The sequence below is a fragment of the Emydura macquarii genome, unplaced genomic scaffold, assembly GCF_026122565.2.
Source record: "Emydura macquarii macquarii isolate MOO-44397 ecotype Brisbane River unplaced genomic scaffold, CSIRO-AGI_Emac_v2 contig_318, whole genome shotgun sequence".
Classification (NCBI taxonomy): Eukaryota; Metazoa; Chordata; order Testudines; family Chelidae; genus Emydura; species Emydura macquarii.
The window spans coordinates 8,188,226-8,213,604 of record NW_027130455.1 but is presented as its reverse complement, the minus strand read 5'-3'; the positions used below and the strand labels follow the sequence as shown (position 1 = coordinate 8,213,604).

Genomic DNA, 25,379 nt, shown 5'->3' with positions numbered 1-25,379 from the left:
TCTCATTAGAAAACTGACATTTTAAAATTCCAAACATTCAAAAGTCATGAAATACATAGTTACAATTCCACCAAAACAAAGCTTTACTCTGCTCCTGTAGTATGTAACATAAATACAAGTCTGTAGTAAGTATTAAAATTTCTTTTAAAAAATATAACAAAGTGATGTAGAATAGAGATCATGGCTGCATATCTCTTCTTTAGAGAATGAGGTATACTTTGGTTTATGGCCAGCATTTGTATATTGAACAGAGTCTGAATGAGTTTGGTATCTCTGTAAGTGGGAAGATAGGATAGGAAGTGACAGATATTTGAATATGGAGAGCAAGAGACAAAATGTTGATGTAACTGGCTCAAAAAGGGAGTATAATTTGGAGAAAGAAGGGTAGCCATATAGGTGACCCAAATGTAAATATATAGATAGTTCATAAGACAGTGTAGATGTGATTCATATGAAAAATGTAAAAATGGGGTGATATATATGTATGTATGTAGTCAGGGATATGGTAGGGAAGACTATCTAATTGAAATTTTCTTTAGGAATCTCCTTAATTATCAAAATTAAGATGGCAATATACCTGAAATATTTAATGAAATATTGCATTTCTATTTCAAATTATAATAAAAAATGCATTTACAAACAATAGTGGCTAATCATTTATCTGCAGATTTAAAACAAAAACCTGTGCATTGCTTAAGCTTGGCACATCTAGTTAATTGATTGGTCAAATAATATCAGTTGAATGCCTGCTATTTTACCACTGTCAGATACTGTCAAATATTCCAGCAACAAAGCCCTGATGTAGACAGCAGCCTACCTTTTTGATTCCATCATGGTGCCATCTGTTACTAAACCTACTAAAGCAGTGGTTCTCACCCGGCGTACACATACCCCTGGAGGTACACAGAGGTCTTTCAAGGAGTATATCCACTGATCTAGATATTTGCCTACTTTTACAAAAGGCTACATAAAAAGCACTAATGAAATCAGTACAAACTAAAATTTCATACAGACAATGACTTGTTTATGCTGCTCTATATACTACACACTGAAATGTAAAATACAATATTTATACTCTAATCAATTTATTTTATAATTATATGGTAAAAATGAGAAAGCAATTTTTCAGAAATAGTGGGCTGTGACACTTTTGCATTTTGATGTCTGATTTTGTAAGCAAGTAGTTTTTAAGTGAGTTGAAATTTGTGGTACGCAAAACAAATCAAACTCCTGAAAGGGGTACAGTAGTCTAGAAAGGTTGAAAGCCACTGTACTAAAGTGTCTTGATCACTCATTTACTACGTGCTTATGTGACCAGTTGGGGGAAAAGGTGAACTAAATGAACTCAAACATCCTGATAGGCTGCACTCTTCTAGCACAAACACTGTATGTACATATATCTTTATTTGTATACCAGGCTACAAAGGTACATGATAGTTTACAAAGCACATTAAACAAATTAAAAGGCACTGTCTCTGTCTTGAAGAGTTTACAGTCTAAGCTAACTAGACAAACATACGGAGAAACTCAGAAGGAAAGGAAGGTTCACAGTCATTAAATCTTGTCTCCCAACACAAAGAGAAAAGATACACAGCCCTATTGGATACCATAAGGTCTTAATCCCTTCTGTTAATGTGGTTACTGTTATAATAAATTAGTGATTTAAAATATTTGACTATTTTTGAAGTTATTGGACAATGTTTGACCAATGTTTGACTGGTCAATTGACCACCTACTTTGGGACAGGGCAGATGCCCAACCCTAGCACCTGTAATATAAAAATAGCTGTTTCACTCACATAATTTGCAGTTTTGCTAGCTTTGTCAACAGAGCTGTACATTCTTTGAACTGAAGCTATTTGATTTATAGAATTGACAAGGTATGCCATCTTTATTTACAGAGCTTTTAAGTATCCGAAACTACAGTTTCTGCTATTGTCTATGAAATTTCAAACTTCTTTGTACCATGGCTACTTAGCTTATAAGGCTTTCAAGATTCATGGGAAGAACTGCAGAGCTTCTAAGTCTCTTGAACAAGAGCTATTTAGCATATAGAGCTTCCATGTTCTGCCAAAGGAGATTTTATAAGCTCCACAAGACCTATAGAGAAGTTTATAATATCTACCAGGACCTCATAGAGCTGTCAAAAATAGTTGAGTGATTGCACGTCTATTCCATTTCAGGTTTGTGCACACCCAGTGCACTGAAGCCAGAGAACTTTTTCCGATAGCAGCACACATTGGGACTGCACATGCACCTTCCGAATGCTCGTGCCGGTAGCCAATGTTATAAAGGGGTAAAGTGTAGGGATCCTCCCTCACTTCCTTCTCACTGCCCATGGTCGGAAGTCAAAGCGTATACAAATCTTTTCCACAGATTGTTGTTATACATAATATAGTGATAGTTAGTGGTAATCATCTGTAAAAAATTTTGCTTGTTTCTGTTTTGAGCTTTTGATGCATGCCTAAGGTCTCAGGGTTTAAACATTATTCTGAGTGTAATAATTCTGTGCCAGTCAATGATCCTCACTCCCATCTGTCTAAAGTGTTTGGGAGAGGGACACATTAAGCAGGTGCCCAATCTGCAGGGATTTAAGACCAGGATTAAGAAGTCTAGAAGGTAAGACTTTAGCACTTCCTTATGGAAGCTGCACTGCAGCCCCCCGCCACCTTGGAATGCAGCTACTTAGGTACGCAGGGGTTCAGACTCCATGCAGGAGCACACCAGCAGACTGATTGGTTTCACTGCATCAGAGGGAATTGGAGACTAGACACTGTTCTCCTTCTCCAGTACCACACAAACGGCAGAAGAAATTGGATGGTTCGCAATCTTCTAGCCAGAAAAAATCCTCTTCCTCCATGAAGATGAAAGACTCCATGAAAGTCTCACAGAAGACATGGCAGGTACCAAGGTTAGAGCACCAGCTCCAGCTAAGCACTCCCCAGTGTTGCACACTTCAACTAGCAATGTAGAGTTATTGACTCCAGCATCACCTTTGGTACTGTTGAGACTGATTCCACTGCCAAGACCATCTGTGGCATAGATTTTGCCTTCAGCGCACATTGCTGTGCCTCCTATTTTCTCAGTATTTACACCTGAAGCATATACTCCAGCCAGAGATCTTCTTTGTCTCTCAGTACCAGACTCACCTCTGATGCACAGTAGTGAGGTTTTGGCACTTCCAAATAGATGTGCTTGCTCAAAATTGAGAAACAAATCTTAGAATTTGTCACACCACATTAGGCTGAACTGGAACTTGTTTCCATCCTCATCTCTGGCTCTGTCTTCACTCAGATATTTAAATGTGGTTTTCACAAATGGCCTTGATTAATTTCTAAACTAGAGATCCTTAAAGATTAAATTCACTGTTGTCAGGTCTTTGTCTCAAAGTAGCTTCAAACAGAGCACAGAACAAATAGGTGTATTGGAGAAGCTGTGTAAAGATCTCGTTGCTGAAACTGAAAAATTCTAAGGCGTTCTAATTCAGTTTAATAGAGGAGCTTCCCAACCATTATAAATATAAATGTGTAGGTGCATATGTTGTTTCTCATGAACACACTTATTTTATACATTTATCAGTGAAATCTACACCTTTTCCCTTTAAGAACCAGATGAAATCATTCATTAGTAGAAAACAAACATTATTTGCAGCTTTAATTACTTAATTAATTAATTAATTATGACAAACTATGCATAAAAAGCTGCTTATTTTGAAGTGTTTCCTTCATGGATTTTCATTTGTGTTATGTAAGAGCCCAATTATTTGATGTACTAAGCACCTCCAATAGGATTCTGAGCTTCCTCAGCATCTGTGAAAGTTAATGGGGTTGAAGATGCTCAGCACTTTTCAGATTTTAGCTTTTAACTAGTTAGCCCTTTAGCACCTTTCTGATTCTTCTAACCCCAAGAATCTAACAAGAGTTTCTTTTTTCTAATTGTTGTAATTTTGGTTGATAGCATCAGTGAGCTTTTGAACCTGCCAAACTAATTCACTGTAGATTTTATAATGACAGTCTTGCAAGTCACCTCTGAAGGTAGTATTGGAACTGGATTTCAATCTCTTAACTCAGTTATCAATTTTTTTTTCTATTACATCTTTTTTAATTCGAGGGAAACCTGTTTCTTTTTAAACAAATGTCTAAGAAGATTTCTCTAGGTTTTTTTTAATCAGTGGTGTGACACATCTTTCTAGATATTTTGCCTTTGACATCAATATATTGTTACTACATATAGAGTTAAAAATAATATTCTGATAATGACTGTGCATTTTTTCTTGTTATTCTTTAGTGGAAATATTACTTGAAGAAAAAATTTAATTAAATCAACTGCAAGTTTTGGCAGCTAAGGATTGCTTTCATGGCTTAGTTTTTCAAGAAGAGTAATTCAAATACACAACTATTTTACTACTCTATTGCCTTTGAATGCATTGTTTGTGGAAAAACTCTAATTTAATTTAATTGTGTTTCAAAAGCTATTATTCCCTCTGTCCCATTTATGTAGTTCTTTGTTTCTAGAGGCAATTCTACTGGTGTATCATTTACTATAAATGCTGTCTGATTACATATGGTAACTAAGTATTTAGCAAACACTGTTGCTTTGTGTTTCATGTTAAAAATACTAATTCTAGTTACACTGAAAAAATGCCCATTCAATGATGATTTTATTTTCTTCCACAGACTATAGATTTGTCTAACACAGAACATGAGAGTTACACGGCTTCCATTCATGACCTGGAGTGTGAGAATGAAAGGTTACGAAATAATCTTGGTAAATTGCAGAGTGATTCAGAAACATCACTATCGGCAACTCTGGATATATATGGAGAAACAAAGCACACTAAGCAAACCCAATTAGAAATGCAAGAAAAGGAAGAGAGGTAAAATTTAAGTTGCAATGATACATTAATCTTTCCATAAGTATTTTATAAATGTCTTCTAAAAGAGTCAAATCCTGATGTCCTTACTCAGTTTCTGTTCATTCAAAACTCCCACTACCTCAACAGATGTTTAGTCCAATATGTAAGCAAGTAAGACTGCAGAATTTGGCCAGAATTTAAATTATTAAAACATCTGTTTAATATTTATAAATTATTTTTGTGCTTTTTTTTCTCAAATCAGTAAAAATTTTGAAGAAAACAAAATATATTGGCACCTGATACTGGAGACTCATGGAAGCCAATGGGAATCTGCTTCTGTTTAATACTGCAGAATTGGATCCAATAGGTATAAACCCTGGCTTCTGATTTGCAGCCAATATTACAATATATCATCATCAGAACTCTGGTACAATAAGTTTAGCAATAAATCAGGACTATAATTATAATTTTAAGGTGATATCTGCACTTATACAAAAAAATCTCATTTGTTTGTCCACTGGTTATGGTGCAAGAAGTCCACTCTGTATTGGAGTGCCTAACTGAAGAGAAGAGAGGGAATTTGCAGGACGACTTAGGGTTACACCCAATTTTCATATAAATATATATTATTTTTATTATCAAAATACACACAATCATTTGTGTTTGTACCGCAATCTTCCTTGATGATACACTAAGAGAAATAATTTCTAGTTTGTTCTGAGCAATAAAAATTAGCAGTTTATCGGCTTTCTCTTCACCCTGCAGTCACAGAAATAAGTTAATCAGGAACACATTTTTTTGACTCTAGGAGATGCATTTGAATGACACTAATCTGGGCATTTTATGTTGTTCAAGTATGAGGAGAAATTATGGTTTCACTTACTTCTTTAGATGTGTATACACACTAAAAAAGAGCAACTATCTATTTGATATGGGCACCTAGAACATAACTGAAATTTTATGTATATACACACACATGCACTGAAACATATCTAAAGTAGAGCAGTACAATCCAACAGTTCCCCATTCTGACATTCCCTCCACCAATTTTGAATGTCTGTGAAAAGATACACTTTTCAGAATACCCTGAAAATCATCAAGTTCAGGCTACTTTGGGTCAACACCTTTCATCCCAAACTGTTTGTCCAACAAAACAAAAACAAAACATACATGTAATGTGGTGGGATGGCCACTTACTGAGTAACCCCTTGTGGCCAGGGATTGCTTTGCAAGAACACTGCCCCTATTAGCCCCCTCTTGCAAGCCTGTTTAAGCACTCCACAGAGTCTTTGTTGTGGTTCACAACACCCCTTTCAGGGGCTGGTTTAATATCAAAATTCACACAATCCTCACAGTCCTTATTCACAAAACAATCTTCAGTGAGTCCCCCACATGAAGTCCATACCATAATTTAACAGTTCATACTTAGCTCCAGTTCTTGAGCCACACCCAAAGCTTTTTCGCAGTCAGTCTGCTCAACCCAAAGCCAGTAGTCCTGTCTGGCTTGAGATCATTCTTTTGGCCCTGGCTTCTGTCTGCTTCAGTGTCTCCCTTTATCTGAGACAGAAAGAATGCAAACTATATACTCTCCTCCTCCAGAGAGCTCCTTCTGATTGTCTGGAAGAGAAAGGAGCCCTGCCCCATCGTATGTTACAGGAGGCTCCTGATCCTAGGCCTTTAAAGGAACAATGTTCTGCAGTTTTTCCCATCTCATGCACCTCCTAATTTTGCAGAACCACTTTCTCTGTTCCACTATCATTTTCTGGGTCCATTGTTCATTCCAATACCAGAAATCAGGTCTTCTGGCCCCTTTATTCTTAAAGGGCCAGTATGCCTCATTACAATACAGGAATCACATCACCATTAAAATAAAATGCGGTCATTGTTAGGATGACAGGGTGGCAGCCAAAGGGCAGCCAACATATAGTATTTTGCACAATAGTGGACATAGCTGAAAATGCACCAAGGGCAAATCTTTTCTCATACAGAGAGTACCATGGGATTATTATTATTTATTATTTATGTAACACTTCTGCCAGGTGGCATCGACAGCACCAAAGGCTCTGTTCCATGTTAAGGAGTTTCTCTTAACATTACAAAACCAAATTGTTTCAGGCCTCCACACAAAAATCTGGAAAAACTAAACACCACCCCTGGGTACCTCTAACAGGCAATGTTTCCCCACTCGCAAGTACTGAGTCTGTGTATAACAAAAGAAAACTTTAGTAAGAGCAGAGGGGAATACGGCATTAATTTGGTAAAACACCACAGCAATGATTCAGAAGTAAGTAAGTAAAGTAACTAATAAAAACACCCTCCCCACAGGGTCTTGAGCAGTAGTCCTTTGCCTCGCTTTCCCACCTTGTGATAAGAAAGTCCAAGGGATGGATATCCCTTTAACTCACCACTTTTTTTGCCTCCACTGAACCCCACTGATGGTTTGTTGTCTGAAGTGCCAGAGTCCAGGGGTGAATTCAGATGCGACCCAGCCCAGGGGAGAGGATTGGAAGAGTGAGGCCACTGCCTCTGCTCCCTGCTGTTGCTGCCACCTCTGTCGCTGATTGCATTCACTGCCTCCTCTATTGCTTCTCACCAGTGTCGCAGTCCCTGGCACTGTTCACCACTGGCACTGCCACACTAAGTTCTAAGGGACCTTCTCCAGTCCATTTGTGATTTCACTGGGTACTAGGGAACCTCACTGGTACTACCTCCTAAACATTGTCTTTTATTACAGTCCTGGCCACACCATCAGGTCTAAAGCTCAACGATTAGACCAGCTTATCAGAAACTTTAGCTCTAACAATCACTGAGAAGAAACAAGGACTCACAGTTGAGTCTGATCAGCTGTGTCTAATGGGACGGGGAGTGTCAAATGGCTTTTACTACCCTTTAAACAAGTCCACACAACCTTGTAAAAACACCTTTCCATACCCATCTCCTTCACTTGGATTTGGCATCCCTACCCCTTGCTTTTCGAGTGAATTTAGGATGACCCTCCTCAGTTAAGGCATATTAAGTATAGTTCTGCAGCTCTTTACTCATACAATAAGGAAAATGACATTATATTACCCCTGCATTCAAGACTAAGTGAATCTTAATCCAGACCAGCCAAAATTGATAATTTAACAGAGCAGGCTGCCCTGCTGATCACCTAGGCAAAGTAGGCGTCTTTGAAAATAAGGTCTGCTCCTGAAGTCTTTTCGCCCAGTTCATTAATAGATGGTAGGGGAGAGCTCATTCAGACCACTGTGTTTATATTGCGATAGCACATGGGAGCCCCAGTCATGGAACATGCCCCTTTTGTTAGGCACTGTACAAACACAGAACAAAAAGATGGTGCTTGCCGCAAAGAGTCTATCTACGAGATCTTCAATCTAAAGATCTTCAATGATATGCAGAACATACAAGACCTCAGTTTTTAAGGTTTCAGCTGAAAGACCCAAACAAATTGAACTCCATAAAACTCACTTTTTGCTCATCAGATGATTGAAGAGCTATATTGATATTTTCTGAATGTTAGTCTTAGTGAGTCTAGTTATTTCTAACTTGAAGCTTAGGGGAAAGTTGTGGTTGTGAGTGCTTTGGAATGCTGTGGGATTGGAGCACTTTGTGTGTTTTAGAAGGAAGCATGATAACTATGGTGTTCATAATGCCTTCAGGGTCATTAGAGAAGCTTGATGAGGAAAGATGTGGTCTCCTCTGCCTATATACTTAGATTGAAGTAACTGAGACTACTAACATGCTTAAAATTAAGCAAGTGCTTAAATGCTTTGCTGGATAGAAGCCAGATTATATAGCACCTTGCACCTTTGTGCAGATAGTGTTGTACTTTGACAAACTCAGTACCATAATTTGTAAGAGGAGTCTTTTTATGTCTTTTAAATATTAACAGTTAAATTACACATTGTGTTCTGCTAGCAACAGCACAGAGTAAATAGGTCAGGTGCTTTTTCCCCATCAAAAAAGCAGCACTTAGCATAAACTGAAGCAAAAATATAAGAGTAACACCACACAGCTAATTATAACCCAAAAAACCAAGGAGAAGTAAACAATTACCAGCCCGATCTTTGCTGATTTTATTAGGAGAGTCAAAATCTTACTACACTATACAAACAGTCCAATGTCTACATAATCATAAACTCTTACTGGGGAAGGCAAGTGTCTGTATGCTGCAAAGTTCATTCATCAATTAAATCCTCATATCCATATTATTTTATTATCCATTTCACTTTCTCTGTAACTATTCTCATGTGATGAAATAACACCATAGTCTGAAAATATGACATTTTTGAGTCTGTATGTGACTAATCTCTGCCGGATACAAATTATTGTGTTATTTCCTTCTTCTGTAAAAGGCTCTTTGCATTAGTAACCTTTTCTTCAATTGTGTGGCTCGAATCAGGGCAGCAAGACTTGAAGTGAATGACTAGAAAACATAGGAAGTTTGGCATGATCTTGTCTTAGTTTACTGTTAGTGTCAGTATTGTTTGTGTCTATATTTTATTGAAAACTAATTCATAGTCATAAGTATAATATTTTGTACTCCGCTCCACCCGTTCTCTTTCCCACAGAAATCACACAGACTCCATCAGATGTGCTGTTAGTGACACTGTATTTCTATTTCCCTTCACCAATATCACCACAGTCCCCCTGTGCTCTGATGATCTTTTCTGAGCCTTAGGCTCTCTCAGCAGAAGCTGTGGGGAACAGAGATTTCCCTACTCTGGGATCACTGCATGGTTAGGCTCAGGTAACCCAGTTTCTCCCTCTTCCCCCACTGCCACCTTTCACTAACATCGTGTGCCTCGTTTATCAGCCCTAGGCTGATGGGGCAAATTAAATCTTTACCCCACCCACCCCACCAGCCTGATTAGATAATTACCCCAATCAACTTCTCCTGGGACACTAATTAGCCTCCAAGTGATCAGAGTGCAGGCTCACCTATTTACTCCTTGCCCTCTGTCACACCTTTACATTAACTAAATGAGCTATTTCATCAGAGACTAAAGAAAGACGTTCTTAGTATGCTAGATGATTCATATGTCAGCATATATTATTGTATTAAAGCATTTGCAGTACTGTGCAGGATCTGAATATAAAATATTAAAATAATTTAACTCTAATTGCACAACACCAATTTTTACTAGCCATGTTGACAATTCTCTTCTTTCCCAACACCTCACACAATTCTTTATCCCCTCAAACATTTAGAAAACTCTGCTGAGATCCTTTACATATCAAACACTAATGTTTTACTCTTCTTTCATTAAAATCATAATGAGACACATTGGTTGGGGAGTATCAGAGTTGCTAAATTACTTTTATATTTATTTAAGATATTAATATGGATGCAAATTTTGCATGAAATATTTTTTGTGCAATTTTGGTTTTTTTTTTTTTGGTTTTTTTTTAAACAGCCTTCTATAAATGCAATATACTCAAAATGGATGGCTGTAGGAATTTGATAAGTGATAATGCCCTAGAAATGTCCTACTAGTGGTTTTTATTGTTTAGATAGACAAAAAGTTGAATATAGCATATTTTCACTGATTTTTTTAAACCTTGTTTTGTATTCTGTTTACATTATTCTTTTGCTACTCATTTTGCAAAACAGTACAGATTGTTAACACTGCCTAATAAAAACAAGGCAGTGGGGGATATACAAACCAACATGAGAGGTAAACTGCTCTGCAGGAGATTATCTTAATAAGCAGTTTGAACTACAACTCCTGCTACAGAGCCTTGTGTCCTGCCAGTTTCATTTGTTGGAAGTTTCATTAAATGCATTTTAATGCCTTGTCTGATTTTGGTGTTCTTCAGTGACCTGATTTTTAAAAGAAACAGCATTTCAGATGTCCTGAATAAATTATTATCATGTTAAACTACCTGTTAAGAGGAAAATAGTGAAAGCTGCAAGGATATTGTGAATCCAGAGTTAGAAAAAACGCATATTGTAGATACATCTTTAGTTCTCAATTCATTTTAGCCAGTGAAGAACTGAATTACCCCCAAATATATATTAAGCACTTACTTAATTAAAAGAAAAATAAATCACTTACTAACATACTTTACAGTGTAGTAAAGTAAAAATGAATGGAAAGCACCATTGATTGATTACCAATTTGAAGAACCTGTGTAAGACCAAAATTCCATGAAGCAAAGATTTTAATAATTTGCAGCCACAGATTTTATAATGTTTAAGTGTTCAGTATTACCTGTTCAGGTTACCTGTATATTTAATTTTTGGCTATTCCTGCTTTCTAAAAGTTATTCTAGTGCAATATAATAGTGCAATAAATATGTCTATCTCATTACCTATAAGAATAAATTATTACCTAAAAGCGCTTTAAATATTTTTGGAATTTTATCCTTATACTTGTTGCTCAGGAGAACCTTAGTGTTAGAGGCAACAGAAGAACCCAGGTACTTTATCTAACTTTTATTTTATAACCATCTGAGATATGTTAAGTGTTATTTCAAACTGTGAGTGCTGATCTTTCTCTCATAACAGAAATCTAAAAAGTACTTGTGAATAAAATAACATTCTAATTAGCATTTAGCATTCTTAAGCACTTTAAAGTGAGACCCCACCCAAATCTTTGCTAAAACTTAGATATCTATCTGCAGAGTTTTCTTCCGTCCATTAATCTTGTAATTCGACCAAAAACCAATCAGATTTTTCTGGTATTATTTGATGTTTCCATTATCCTTAACTGAGGAAAAACCCACTAATTGTTTCTCAGTTTTATTGAGGATTAAAGTTAGATTTAATGAATGGTGATTGCCAGGATAGGTGTTTGTTCTTTTTTTTTTTTTTTTTTTGAAGATGAAGATTGAATAGCATACAGTGGTGTGTTTGTAAACAAAGTTATTGGAAAGTACTTTGGGATACTTTTATAAGATACTTAGATAGTCATTGGGTCAGAGAGAGACTAACTCTATAGCCCAGTAGGTATGGTACTCGCCTGGGAAAACCAGGTTCCAGTCCATCCTCCAATCAATATTTTAGTATTTTATACCAAGCAGAACAGCTTCAGTAGGGGAGATAGAACAAGATCCACTAGTGAATACCCTATAGTTTGGTGGTTAGGGAACTCACCTCAGAGTGGGAGATCTGGCTTCAAGTCCTTGCTCCAGTCAGGCAGAGAAGGTACTTGAATCTGGGTCTTGCACTTTCTAGGTGAGTGCTCTCTAACCATTTGGACTTCAGGGTATAAGGAGGATAGCTCCTCCTCAGTTTTTTTGTGAAAAACGTCTGACCTGGCTTAGGCACTTAACTCCAGGAGAGGGCTCATGGCTGTGAATCCCAAATGCACAGGGGCATTTCCCTCCAGCCCAAAGTTAAGAGACTAACAACCTTTAAGGAGTAGGGCTTTGGCCACACTCCTTGGCATTTCCTACTGGCTAGTTTAGGCAGCTCCCCGCTCAGCCTACTGGCTTATGTAAATCCTTTTCTTAGGTGCCTAATTCTCCTCATGCATTTTAGGGGGGGCTTGGGCACCTACGTGAGGCTGTGGATTCCACTAAGCAGCAGGGTGCCTAGAAGTTAGATGTCATGGGTATGTCTACACTGAAATAAAAGACCCATGGCACTGAGTCTTAGAGCCTAGGTCAATTTACTCAGGCTCACAGGGCTTGGGTTGTGGGGCTAAAAATAGCAGTATAGGCATTCTAAAACCCAACGAGGTGGTCGGGTCTCAGAGCATGGGCTCCAGTCCAAGCGGGATGGTCTACACCAATGATTCTCAACCCGCAGCCCAATTAGCACACAGCTGCAACCCAGCTATGTGCTGAAAAAAAATTAAAAGTTTGCTGCGCTGATTGCCTCACTCCTAGGTCCCGGCAGGGTAGGGCGGCTGCAGGGGGAGACACCGCCATGGAGCCCTGCTGGAGTGCTCCCTGCCAGCAGGGAAGGTGAAACAGCCCCCTGTGGTGGGGGAGGAATTCAGCCAGCAGTCTGCTGCTTCCTTCCCTTCCCGCGCTGCAGGGACACACTGTGTTGCCAGGTGTCTGGTTTTGACCAGAACGTCCAGTCAAAAAGGGAACCTGGCAGTTTCCAGTCAGCACCGCTGACCAGACACTAAAAGTCCGGTTACCACAGGCAGGGGGAGGTGCTGAGTCATCAACCCACATCAGCCATGGGCATAACATTGCTCCCCCCTTACCACCCACTATCCCCGATTTCTGTGAGTGCTCAATCAGGGCTTGCTCAACGGGGGGGGAGGAGGGGGAATGCTCTGTCCTTTTTCGCTCAGCCCCTCTCCCTGGCTGAGGCCTGCAGCTCCGGGAGGCTGCCTCTTGGGTTCTAGTGCCCATTGTTGCCCTCTTCTATGTGTGCTGGGTCCTGTTTCTGTACAACAGTGAGTGCCTTCAGGGGGAAGAGGCAGTGGGAAAGGAACATGGATGGGATGGGGCAAGAGAAGAGAAGGCGATGGGGGAGTGGGATAGGAGCAGGGGACAGTGGGGAGAGGAAAGGAATGGGGCAGGGAGAAGAGAAGGTTATGACTGAGAGTGCCACCACCAGGTGGATTGCTGCCTCCTTGCTTCTAGGCATCCACGCCAGAGACATCCAGAGAAATGGGGGGGGCACGTACCCGTCCCCACTAACCACAGCTATGTGTCACCTCTGTGGGAGCATGCTTCAGGCTGAAGTGCATCCTGGGCTGCCTGCAGAAGTTAACATTTGCCTGCCTGTCCCCTGCTGGCCATGTCCAGACCCGGAGCGCAAAATCAGAACAGGAGGCTGCCCTGTAAGTCCTGTCTGTGGGGGGAAGAGCTGGTGTAGGGTTGAATTTGTCCTGTGGGCATTTTCCCAGTTAGGGTCCCCCCATGGCACGGTGGGTGAGATCACCTCTGCCCCTGACTGTCTGGGAGCAGGTGTTAAGGGACATGGGCCCGAGCGGGCAGCCATAGCAGGAAGGGTGGTATATATATCATATAGATGCGGCCCACATAACACATAGAGAGCTGTACATGAGCCCCACAATGATAAATAGGTTGAGAACCACTGGTCTACACTGCTATTTTTAGCCCCTCAGCCCGAGCCCCATGAGCCCAAGTCAATTGATGCAGGCTCTGAGAGTTGGTGCTACAGGTTTTTCTTTGCAGAATAGATATACCCTATGTATATGTAATGCTGAGTGTAAGTCCTCATTGTGCATCTAAAATTTAGGAGATTAATGGCCATATTTTCAAAGGTATTTAGGCACATTAAAGTCCAGATAGATGCTTAATAAGAACATAAGAACTGCCATACTGGGTCAGACCAATAGCCCATTTAACCCAGTACCCTGTTTCTGACAGTGCCCCGTACTAGAGCTTCAGGGACAGGGAATGTACAGAACAAGGCAATTTTGGAGAGATCCACCCTGTCTTTTCCTTCCAGCTTCTGGCACTCAGAAGTTTAGGGTTGCCCCAAGCATGGGGACTGTGACAGGGCTTAGGTGGCTGGGTGGTCTAGTGATTAAATTGCCGGGCACTGAGCCTCTTGCTGGGCTGAGTAGTCTTAGTCCTTAAGGCTAGGGGAGTAGTAGCGGGACCCAGGCCTTTCCTTTGCATCGAGTCCCACCCCAGGTCCTTTGTATATTAACCCCTGAATAAGGGGATTGGTGTCTCTCCAGGCGGGGAGTCAGAACCCACTGCAGTTTGGGGTGTGGCCCCTCTAGTCTAATCTACTGGTGGTTTGCTGCCCATAGAGTTCCCTCTTAGGTCTAGGAAGTGCTTGTGCAAGCCCTGGTTTCCCAGCGAAGGAGAGACTGTGAACAAACCCCCAGGACTTGAGGTAACAGACTGAGTGGACCCCAGAGACATTGTGGGGCTCATCCTCATCAGCTTGCGGCTGCCCTGCCTGAAAGGCACCTAACTCCCATTGTAATCAATGGGAGTTAGGCACTAAGCACTTCTGAAAATCCCACTAGGCATCTGCATCTTTACAAGCCAAAACGCCTTTGAAAATATGGCCATTAGGCACTTTTGAAAATGTTATCATTAGTCTTATTGCTCATGATAATCTTAGCATTAGAGGCAATGGAAGAACCCAGATTGTGTGTAGACCTGTGGTTTTATAACCATAACATCTCAGAACAGAAATCTAAACAAATGTTTCTGAATAAAATATAACTGTAATTCTAATTAAGCAGCTAGAAGTAAAACCAATTTTGACATTTTAGAACAGTTTATTGGCTACTTCTTTGTGCCCGACTTTCACTAGAGTTTCAAAATGCAAAGGCACTGGCCAATGGATGACATGAGCACCTCTCCCCAATAAGTTTTGTAACTGACATCAGTTTACTTTGCATGGTCAAGGCGAACAAAGGGGGGGAATCCTGAATTAGTTCCTGTTTATGCCTGTCTGTGGGTGCAGTGTAGTGTCAGGTTTGAAGGAGCCTGGAATTTGTAGTTGTTGCACATAGTAGCAGAGAACATGAGCTAAGAGATTTGGGGCTTCTGTGGCTGGCCAAACATTTCTCAGAGTAGGTCATGAAGCTAGGCTATTTGGTGGCCCTTTAACAGGTGAATGTTGGGTGTGGTTTTCAAGAAGTAAAGCATACACATTTCCAGTTTGAAGTCTAATTCACATATTCAGTTACCATAAATGTATGCACTAACTGGGTACGTGTGCTTACAAACATGGTAATTGTCCATGCAAATTAAATGTGCAAATTCCACATGTATTTTGTATTCACATTAACATACCAGACTTTTTGAAACTCAGATCCATTGTATGCTTCTAATTCTGTGTTCCCAAAAAACTGAACTACATCAACATTTTCTCAGACTACTACAGTTAAATTTTCAATCTTCTGATGTATGCAGATGAACCAGGCAATTGTTGCTGGGTTATTTTGATGTTAGTTTATGTTCACAATAAAATAAAACATATCCTATGTTATTTCTGTTTTAATTTGCTGCTCTGTTTCCTTGGCAATTATGTCATCTGAGAAGGGCAAAAAGATATTTTTTTAGATAATAAAAATAGAAAATGTGGTGCTGCTGGTGAGTTTCTTAGTTTTAAATAATAATCTCCAGATGCCATGCTGGATTTTTTTGGTTTGGTTTCTTTGTTTGTTTGAGAGTTTTTTGGTTGGTTTTTTGTTGTTGGTTTGGGGAGGAGGGTGGTGGGATTGTTTGATTTTGTTTGCTTTGGAGTTTTTGTTTTGTTTTGTTTTGTTTTGTTTTGTTTTGGGGGGGGGGGGGGGTTTGCTATTTGTATTAATAATTTTGGAAATGTTTGCATACTGGAAAAAGGGCCTGCATGTAAGTGTATTCTTTAATGGCTTTAGCCATACCACCATGATATATATTTCCACCAGAATCCCAGGGTTGAGCCTGGTCAGAAGTTAAATGGGAGACTGCCAGGGGAATCCAGGATGTTGCAGGAAGTGACGTTAGTGATTTTGGAGGTGACATTCTTCTCTATCAGTTTTTAACCAGTGTCTGAATGTTAGGGGCATTATGCTACTGTCTTTCAGCTGAGACATAAAACCAAGGTCTGACCACATGTGGGCATTAAAGATCCCTTGGTTCTGTTTCTTAAAAGAGTAGAAACGTTAACCTTGGCAAACTGTCCAGGGGCTTGATCCTGTATTATTGAAGTCACTAGGAATCTTGTAATTGATTTCAATGGGAGCAGGATCAAAGTACAAATACAGTTTGGATAATACATTTTGCCTGCGTAAATTTCCCTTACAGTTTCAGTGGGATGGGGGTTGCTTTGTGTCCACCCCAACAATGTGCAGTATGTGTATATATTAATTATTCCATCCTAGGCCATATGGTAATACAAATAATAAGTAAAATACAAAAATTTGATAAATGGTTAACGTGCACCTTTTGAGAATTTGACTTGCCTGTATAAACAAATTGTCATGTTTTTTGCAAATTTGCAGATGTTTTCAGACCTTTAATCTTGTATTAAAATTAGAACTCTCCTTTCTACACTTTATGATAGATTGAATTAAAATGTAAGGCCAAAATGATCAAACATGAGTATCTAAATTTAGGCTACAAAATCCATAATATCGCACCTAAATATAGGTGGTCTGTTTTTCAAAGATAGTGAGCAGCACAGGTCCATTGACTTCAGTGGGAGCTGGGGTTGCTCAGCAACTTTGGAAAATTAGGCCACTAAATGTTTTCTATTTTTACTATCTTAAAAATATAACTGTGGACATGCAGGTTTGAAAATGTTGGCCTTTGTGGAGAAAGTTTCAATATAAATCAGTGATAACTATTATTAAATACATAGAGAATCAGGTTTGAAAAAACAGATCACACTGACCTTTGCTGTGGGCTTTTACAGGAAATTACTTTCAAAAAGGTCAAAACACAAAATGAGCAATTCCATGTTTTTATTATTTATGCCAGCTCTCTTCACTTATGGCAGCTTCTTCACTGTGCCCTTAATCCAACAGTGGACCAAATGGGCTTTAAAATAGTGGGGGTAGGGGAAGGGAGGAAAGGATTTACTCTGTGCTCAAAAGAACAAAATGTATCTATTCAGTCAGAGGTAAGGAGTAAAGTGGAAAGTTCTGCTAAAGGAAGAGTAAACAATAGATGAATCTGAGTGTCTTGGGAATACTTTCAGAGTGTGTCATCTTGGAGTGGGTAATAATTACAACATGCACATTCTTATTTTAATCCCCACTTCATTTGTAATTCCAGAAGATATTCTTCATTACTTCTCTGAGGTGGCCACCACATATTCCCACTTTGGGATGCTCTCTGACCCACCACTCTAGCACTAGTGAGCTTCTATAAAAAAATGTTCCTTCTGCATAGACACCCCCTCACAGCACCAAATGTTCAAGATAAGATTATACAAGTGCTGTGTGGTCCCTAACTGTTTCAGTTCCTTTCTTTCTGCACCTAGCTATGGGAACAGAAGCCTTCACTCCATTCTTGGAAATTATTTTTTAAGCCAATTTGCCTTGTACCAGATTATGTTGTGCTCTTTTGAACACTTGTCAGATTTTACCAGAGAGATATCTGTATTTCAATGACAGATAACTTGATCATTGTTAAAGTTTGTATACTTGTATATTATGTTAGTATGATGCTTTGGGATCCTTTGGGATTTAAATTGCTGTACAAATTTAAGATTGCAATGATGTTTAACTAAAGTAGATATTGAGTACTTCATGTTAGTTACAAAAGCAGAACCCTCTTTTGTAAGAAGCTCAGACTTTAATACAATGGAAACTTTTACCATTACCAAAAGGATTCTAAGAGAAAAAACAGTTATTTAAGACAAAATGAGGTGATCTGTTTTTCATATTTCGGTACATATTACAAATAAAGATACAACTAGAAATTATTCTAATTAAGAAAGCATGTGTACAAGTAAGAAGAAATCAAAACTGCCTGCTACTTACCAACATGTTTTTAGCAGTTGCTCAGACAGCTACCAGAAGGAAAATTTGTTTGCAATGGGTAGCAAGTAGCTTTATTTTCTTATATGACAGTTAACTACAGTAGCTCTGACTTGACTGAGCTATAGGTGGAAAAAAAGCATATGATTTCACATTCACTCTGGATTACACTGTCAATAGGGTCCAAAAATTATGGAACACCATAATATTGTACTTGAAGGATTATTGTTCTTGAAAGATATTGTACTTGGAATAAGCTTGAAGTTGTTGAGTTATTATTGTTAGAGAAAGAACTACTCCTGTTCAGTTAAAGCGTGTATTTAAATGTTTCTTCTTTTCTCATTCTGGTTTTGATCCTGTGCTCATTAGAGTCAGTGGCAAAGCTCCTATTGAGTTTAATGGTGCAGGATCAGGGGCTCCATGTGCTAAAGATTTAATTTGATTTATTAAAAGCATCTGTCTTAAATCCTAGGCACCTGCATGTATTTACACCCATACAACATTTGAATGGATCAAAATTCACCAACCAAAACACCATAAATAAGGTTTCCCCTTCCTATCTCTCTTACAATGAGCTGCAATGTGAGAGTGTATCAGTCAAAGCATGAGGAAAATATAGACGTTAGCAGGCCTGCAGGTCAACTAAATTGGACTATGTCAGACTGAGGTGGGGAATAAATCTCAGAGATGAGTATCATTCTCTGAAAGTTGCCCTGCCCATTACTGTTTTAAGCTGATTTAAAATTTCTGTCATGGAACTCATACATGAAGCAGTTTCAAAAGCAAAAAGGACACAATTATATATTTTAAAAATGGCCTAGCCACTATATTTCATAGTTTTAACAGGTCTTCATATTTTGAAAACATTTTTTTTATTATTTTAGAACTTTCCAAAATGAAACTGAATGGCAACTGAAACTGATGCAACCAACTACCTTTAAACACTACAAAAAACAAAATCCTACTCTACATGGCCAAGGTGATATCATTGGTACTAAAAGTGGAAGTAGCTTACCTTCTCAGAGACTTAGCAGAGATCATGACCAGAAACTAGATGGTAAATCTCCATCACCACCAATGTTATATTCTTCACACTACAACAGCACATTTCCTGAAAAAGACAGATGTGATGTTTTACTGAGCCATGTGTACAATGTGGAAGAAGTCAACCCATTGGTGAGTAGTTATTTTACTTTAAATACAAAGGTGGCCAAAGTTCAGTCTATAGGCCAAATGCAATTCATGGAATCCAATAATACGGTCTGCAATTGCTGTTATGGTCTATTTCATGCTGGACAATACCTCAGTGTTAATGACAATGGTGGTTATCATTGGCTGTTATGAAAATAAGGTGTGACTTTCAGGCCTTTAGCAAGTTGCCAATATGGCCTTCAGCTGGGGCACACTGCTTTAACAACTCTACCACAGTAAATGCATAACTTCTCTAATAAGGACCCTAATGTGTTGATAGAAAAATAAAATTTCTTTAGAAGTAGATTAATGGATAAAATGAAAGGAATCTGTGTACCTATTATTCTAGGTGTAAATGAATGTATCCAAACATGAAGGAAAAAAGCCTGAATGTTGTAATCTCTATTTTTCTTAAAGGGAAAGAATAGAATTATAGCATTCTCATTCCTCTCCATGTCACTCTTCACAGTGGGGTGTTACCCATCTCCATGGCAACTGGGGGGAGGGGCAGTCCAGATCTTTGCTGCAAGCCTGGGTTTAGGGCTGCCACTCAGGATTCTCTGCCTCCAAACTGCACATGCTGCAGACTCCAGGGCTCCCTTTCCAGCAGAGCTTTCACAGAATATTTAACTGTGTGTGTGTCTCAGTTTCTTCACTGGCTTTAGATTTTTTTCCTCAACACCATTAAACAGAAAAAACCAAGTTTTTTTGGCTCTCTGAAGTGGGTTTGAAGGATCCTCCCCTGCCACCAATAAATGGCAGACAAGGACAGCAGCCCAAAGGGAAACAGTTCCCAGCTAGTGCAGAGACAAGGTCCATGCTATGAAAGTTGAGCAGACTCCATGAAAGCTGCCTTCACTGAGACCAGGCCAGAATCAGTGGCATGAGACCTAGGGTAAGTTTTTCAAAGCCCTGCCAAGCCCATCACCTGCCTCCCCTCCACTCCCAAGCCTAGGGCCCCTATTTCTACAACTTGCAGAGCAAATGGGAAAGGTTCACTGGAACCTCCTGACTCTTTGGGGAGAGCAAGTTCTCCCTATAGTAACCAGGAGGAAGAAATTTCTGCTCCCAGCCAGCCTGTAGGCAAGGTCTTTGCCCAGGGGCTTGAGAAGACCACAAAAGATGCCCTCTTCCTACAGGCTGTTTTACCTGTAGGGTCTCAGTTGCCATGAAAGGTGAGACTAAATGACCATTCTAACCCTATGGTTCTATGCAAGGTGCCAGCTCCTGTAACTTTTCTGATACCAATGAGTAATTTGTCTCGAATAGTGCCCCAGCTCATTCCTCATTCTGTACAGTCAGTTCCTAGGCAGCCCAGATCCAGGGGCAGGGAGCATGGGGTGATTCAGATCCTCTACCCTGGGAGATGGGCCTACCTCCTCTCCCCTTCCAGCCTCCACCATTGGAAGTCATAAAATGGCCACTGTTTTCTTTAAGGAGATTTGCAGGATATATGCCTGTGTACTGTCCTTACAATCTCTTAGGTATAGCAATCTCCCGTTCACAGGGCCTCTCTCTCCTTTTCTCAGGGATTTTTGATCCAGGGACTGGTGAAGAATCTTATCTCTTAAAGGGATAACATAAAGTCTTAAATCCTCTGCCGAGAGAGAGTCTCCCCTTTAGATCATATAAAGAGGAGAAATCTCTCAAGCTGGGGCTCTGAGTAACATACATCAGATTCTCAACTAAGTTTTCCAGAATTAAGCACAAATGAGGACCTAACTGCATAAGTGCTTATATTTTTAGAACATGAAACACCAATAAATAAATAAATATTAGAAATTTGATGAAGAGGTGTGTGTTTCTTCCTCAGCTGGTTTATAAAGATGTGATTAATGTGGGATGGGAATTCTCTATCAAGACCTACTTGTACTTAAGGACTATAAGGCCTTCATTACTCTGGCTCAGGGTAAGCCTGCTGCAGCCTTAGTAAAGGACATAGTCATACTAATTGAGGGAGTGTTCCTACCAAATACAGAGACAGGAAGCTAAAATCATCAAAACAAAACTTGGATACAATAGCCTCAGCACTGATAGTATTGGCTGCACTCTCTTATTGCAAGAGGTTTGTGCTCAACTGGGAGGCCATTGTGAGTGTGCACAAAGAAAAAGTGACATAAAATCTACTTTAAAGTAGGCTTCCCTAGCAACTTTTTCAGGAATGGGGCTTCACCTGAATCTGATTTGTTATACATACAAATACATGTACCAAGCGCAATCAAGGCTTGAAGGAATTGAATAGCATGCTAACCTCAGATATCCTAAATATTTTGTTGCTAAGGTCTTTGGGGAGCACAGCGAAAAGCAGTCACTGAAGCTTTAAATGAGGGAATAAGGGGGTTTCCCAAGTCTGGGCAGATTTCCTTTATTTGTCATCTGGGAATGAACCATCTAAGAAGATGGGTGCTTGAGATCATCAGGAAAGGGTAATCAATAGAACTCATTGTCCTAGAGACAAGTTTATCCTTTCCCCAAGTACATTAAAACAAACCAACACTATCAGTAAGATCCTTTGTGGTATCAGAAAATAAAGGGTGCAGTAGGCCATCTCTTACTCATTGGAACAATAGAGCCAGCTCCATGAAGGCTTTGTGATTAACTCAATCAGAATATACCTCGTAGCTGTCTCGACATTCTATACAGTTACTGATAATACTCTCTTTTTTCCAACCCGATGTCAGTAAGCTTCTTAAAGGGTTTGGAAAACTTATTTTCACAGATACAGAACATATTCCTCCATGAAGAGAGGCTAATGCTGTCCCCCTCCCTCCCCCTTCAAGCCTCTAGCGTCCTGCTCTGTATTGTACCTTTTGATGAAGGTACCTTTTTTAGCAGCTATTACATCAGCCAAGAGAGTTGGGAAGTTGAGAGCACTAGTATCAGACCCTCCATATATGGTTTGAAGAGATTTTAAAGCGTATCTTCGTCCTCACCCAAGGTTTCTTATGTAAGTGGTTTCCACATTTCATATTATCCCCACAATGTTCTTACCGACCTTCCCAAAGCCTCATGGTAATAATGTGGAAAAGAGACTCTGGATGTTAAAAGAGCTTTAGCGTTTTATTTGGAATGGACAAAACCTTTCAGGTCTTTGAATCAATTGTTCATTGCATTTGCAGACAGACCGAAGGGCAGTCTTGTTTCTACTCAGAGGATATAATTCTGTACATTGAGTTGTATATGTTATCAGTTGGCTTACATGAAGCCACTGAATAGTGTTGAATGTTTGAATAGGTCCCAGGCAGCTTCTGCAGCCTTTTTGGCTAACTTCCCCATATTAGACATTGGCAAAGTGAGTGACAACCTGGTCATCTTGTCATATGTTTACCTCTCACTATGCGATCTCCGAACAATCTACAGACAATGCTAAATTTGGACGAGTGGTTCAATAGGCTGCGAACTCACCTCTAGTTGGGACTGCTTGTGTGTCATCTACAGTGGAATGGACATGTGCAATCACTCAAAGAAGAAACGGTTACTAACCTTTCCGTAAGCGTTGTCCTTTGAAATGTGTTGCATGTGTCCACTGTAGGTGTGTGTGCACTTGAGTGCACAGTTGTCGCAGAATTTTTCCCTTTAACGGTATTCAAGGGGCATCCTCTGCACACTGAATGCAGGCATAAAGGGCAAAGCTGCCCATGAACTTCGTCAGTTCCTTCCTACTGGATGACTCCGAGAGAGAGAGAGGGGAAGGAGGGTGGGTCATGGAATGGACATGTGCAATCACTAGAAGAAGAAGAAATGGTTATTAACCTTTCCATAATTGTTGTTCTTCAAGATGAATTGCACATGTCCATTCCATAACCCACCCTCCTTCCCCTCTCTCTCAGAGTCTTCCACTAGAAAGGAACTGCGTGGAGTGAGGGGTGGCTCCATCCTTTATGCCTCCATGCAGTGCGCAAGGCAGCAAAGGACACTCGAGCAAACCCCGATGGGTACAGCTAAGGGGGAAACTCTGCAATAGCTGTGCACTGGAGCACAAGTGCATCTACAGTGGAATGGACATTGGCAACACATCTCAAAGAACAACAGTTATGGAAAGGTTAGTATCTATTTCTTCTGCAGAGTGCTTCCTGAGGGGCGGTCTTAAATCCACGCTCAGTCCAAAGATCTGGTCTGCTCCAGTTGCCATGGAGATGGGGGGCATCCCACTCTGAAGACTATCTGACATGGAGAGTCCTAGAACAAAAATTCACTCATAGGAGAACTGAGGTGTAACCCACACCAGGTTGAGACTAATACTAAAATTTGTATGAATTTTTTGGTTGCTAGTATTACTGAATCACCATTCTTTTAGAGGACCATCTATCTAACTTCTTAAGATTTAAAAAAAAAAGTCTATCTCATAATTTCAAACAATAAATGTTTGCCCCCAGGCTACTGCAATTACAACAGGGACTGAAGTGGTCTGTGGCTGGCCCAAGGGTCTTGAAGGTGGCATGGGAGCCAAATTGTGACACGCAGTACATTTATATATGTATTGAGACACCTAAGGACTAAGGCCATGGTTTTACTAAAAGATAGAAAATATGCAAAGTTACTTGTATAACTTAAGATAAAAAATTTGTTTTATTCTTCAATAATGTAAAAATATTGCTGTACTTTCAATTCTGTACTAACTGTGCCCGCTCTATGCATTGTTCAGTTTCCCGCAGAGATGTCCTTACCTATAACTGCAAGAGAAAAGTTCTTTCAAGAAGAAGAGAAACGAGCAAAAGAATTTGAAGAGATTTTAAATTCACACATTGAAGAACTGCAAAGACATTCTGAAAATACTCTGAAAAAATATGCCAGGCTACAGCAAAATAGACATATATGAGCCTTTCAGCTTTTTATATTCAGTTAAAAAAATAAAGCTATGACCATGTAGTTATCCTTCTGCTTCTCAAAACTAAAACCTGTTACCATTTTCTTGAATGTACACAGCAGACAACTAGTATCTTATAATATAAGGTGGGGGATGGGGGTTGCATTCCTATATTAATATATTGTTCTGTTATGGCTTTAGTTACAGCATACATTTGCAATCTAAGGAATATCTAGAAATTAAATATGTAATTTGTTTTTGATTGTTTGAATTGTGTGCTCCAGAGACCCATTTGGACCACTGTAAATTAAGTAAAGATACATAAAAATAGATGGGGTAAGGGAGCTATATAATCAGTGGAGCTGCCCAGTTGAGAATATACCTAGTCTAAAGGGATTCTCTGGATTGCATAGAATAGAATAACAGTTTTACATTGTCCTACTCACAGCTCATAGCATCAAGGGCATAACTGTGCTCTGGTTATTCTTGGTTGCAAGAATAGCCGTTGGGGTCCATTGCAGCTGAGCCTGCTGTAACTCATGTTTAGGGCCAGGCAAGTCCACGGCAGGGTCAAGAGTAGGGAAAGAGCAAACATATTTTGAAACCAACTTTCCCACCACACCTGCTGTGCCAAGCAGAGTTCAGTTGGAACAGAGAATCTTACCTATAATGGTTTAAAAGCTTTTAATTAATATTTAAATATCTGAAAAAACGTATCTTTAAAAGTAAATTTTTCTGCAAAGAAAATATAGATGTTTAAGTATAACGTTGGCCTGTTGTTTTTAATCACAGTGTAGAACATGTAAAACCTTTGCCCTCAGACTACATAGATTGCTGAACATCTCCTTTGTAAAGGCTCTCAGCAATTAATACTTTTCCACAATATACAAAAACATGACCTAGAGCACAAAGTTAATCGATCCAATTCTCTGCATGTTAAGTAACTGTCTGTTTAATACTGCAGTTCCTTTTATTTGCAATTCATACTAAATTCTATTGCTCTGTAAGTGGAACAGTCAGAAAGTACAGGAGACATAGGCTATGTCTACACTGTCGTGGGAATTCAACTTTGTTTAATTCAACTTTCAGCAGCCAATTTTTAGAAATCGCAGGAGAGTATACACACTTTGCTGTTTGCGCTGGTCTCTTGCGTTCAC

General features: G+C 39.5%; 1 protein-coding gene across 1 annotated transcript in view; it reads left to right on the top strand.

The window, feature by feature from the left end:
• DEUP1 (deuterosome assembly protein 1) overlaps positions 1-24,872 on the top strand; it is a 64,487-nt gene extending 39,615 nt beyond the window's left edge. Inside the window, exons 9-11 of the mRNA XM_067567382.1 lie at positions 4,676-4,875; positions 19,109-19,400; positions 24,061-24,872. Coding sequence (XP_067423483.1) covers positions 4,676-4,875; positions 19,109-19,400; positions 24,061-24,234 — 666 coding nt within the window. The 3' untranslated portion in view covers positions 24,235-24,872. The remainder of the gene's footprint in view (positions 1-4,675; positions 4,876-19,108; positions 19,401-24,060) is intronic.
• The last annotated feature ends 507 nt before the right edge of the window (positions 24,873-25,379 follow it).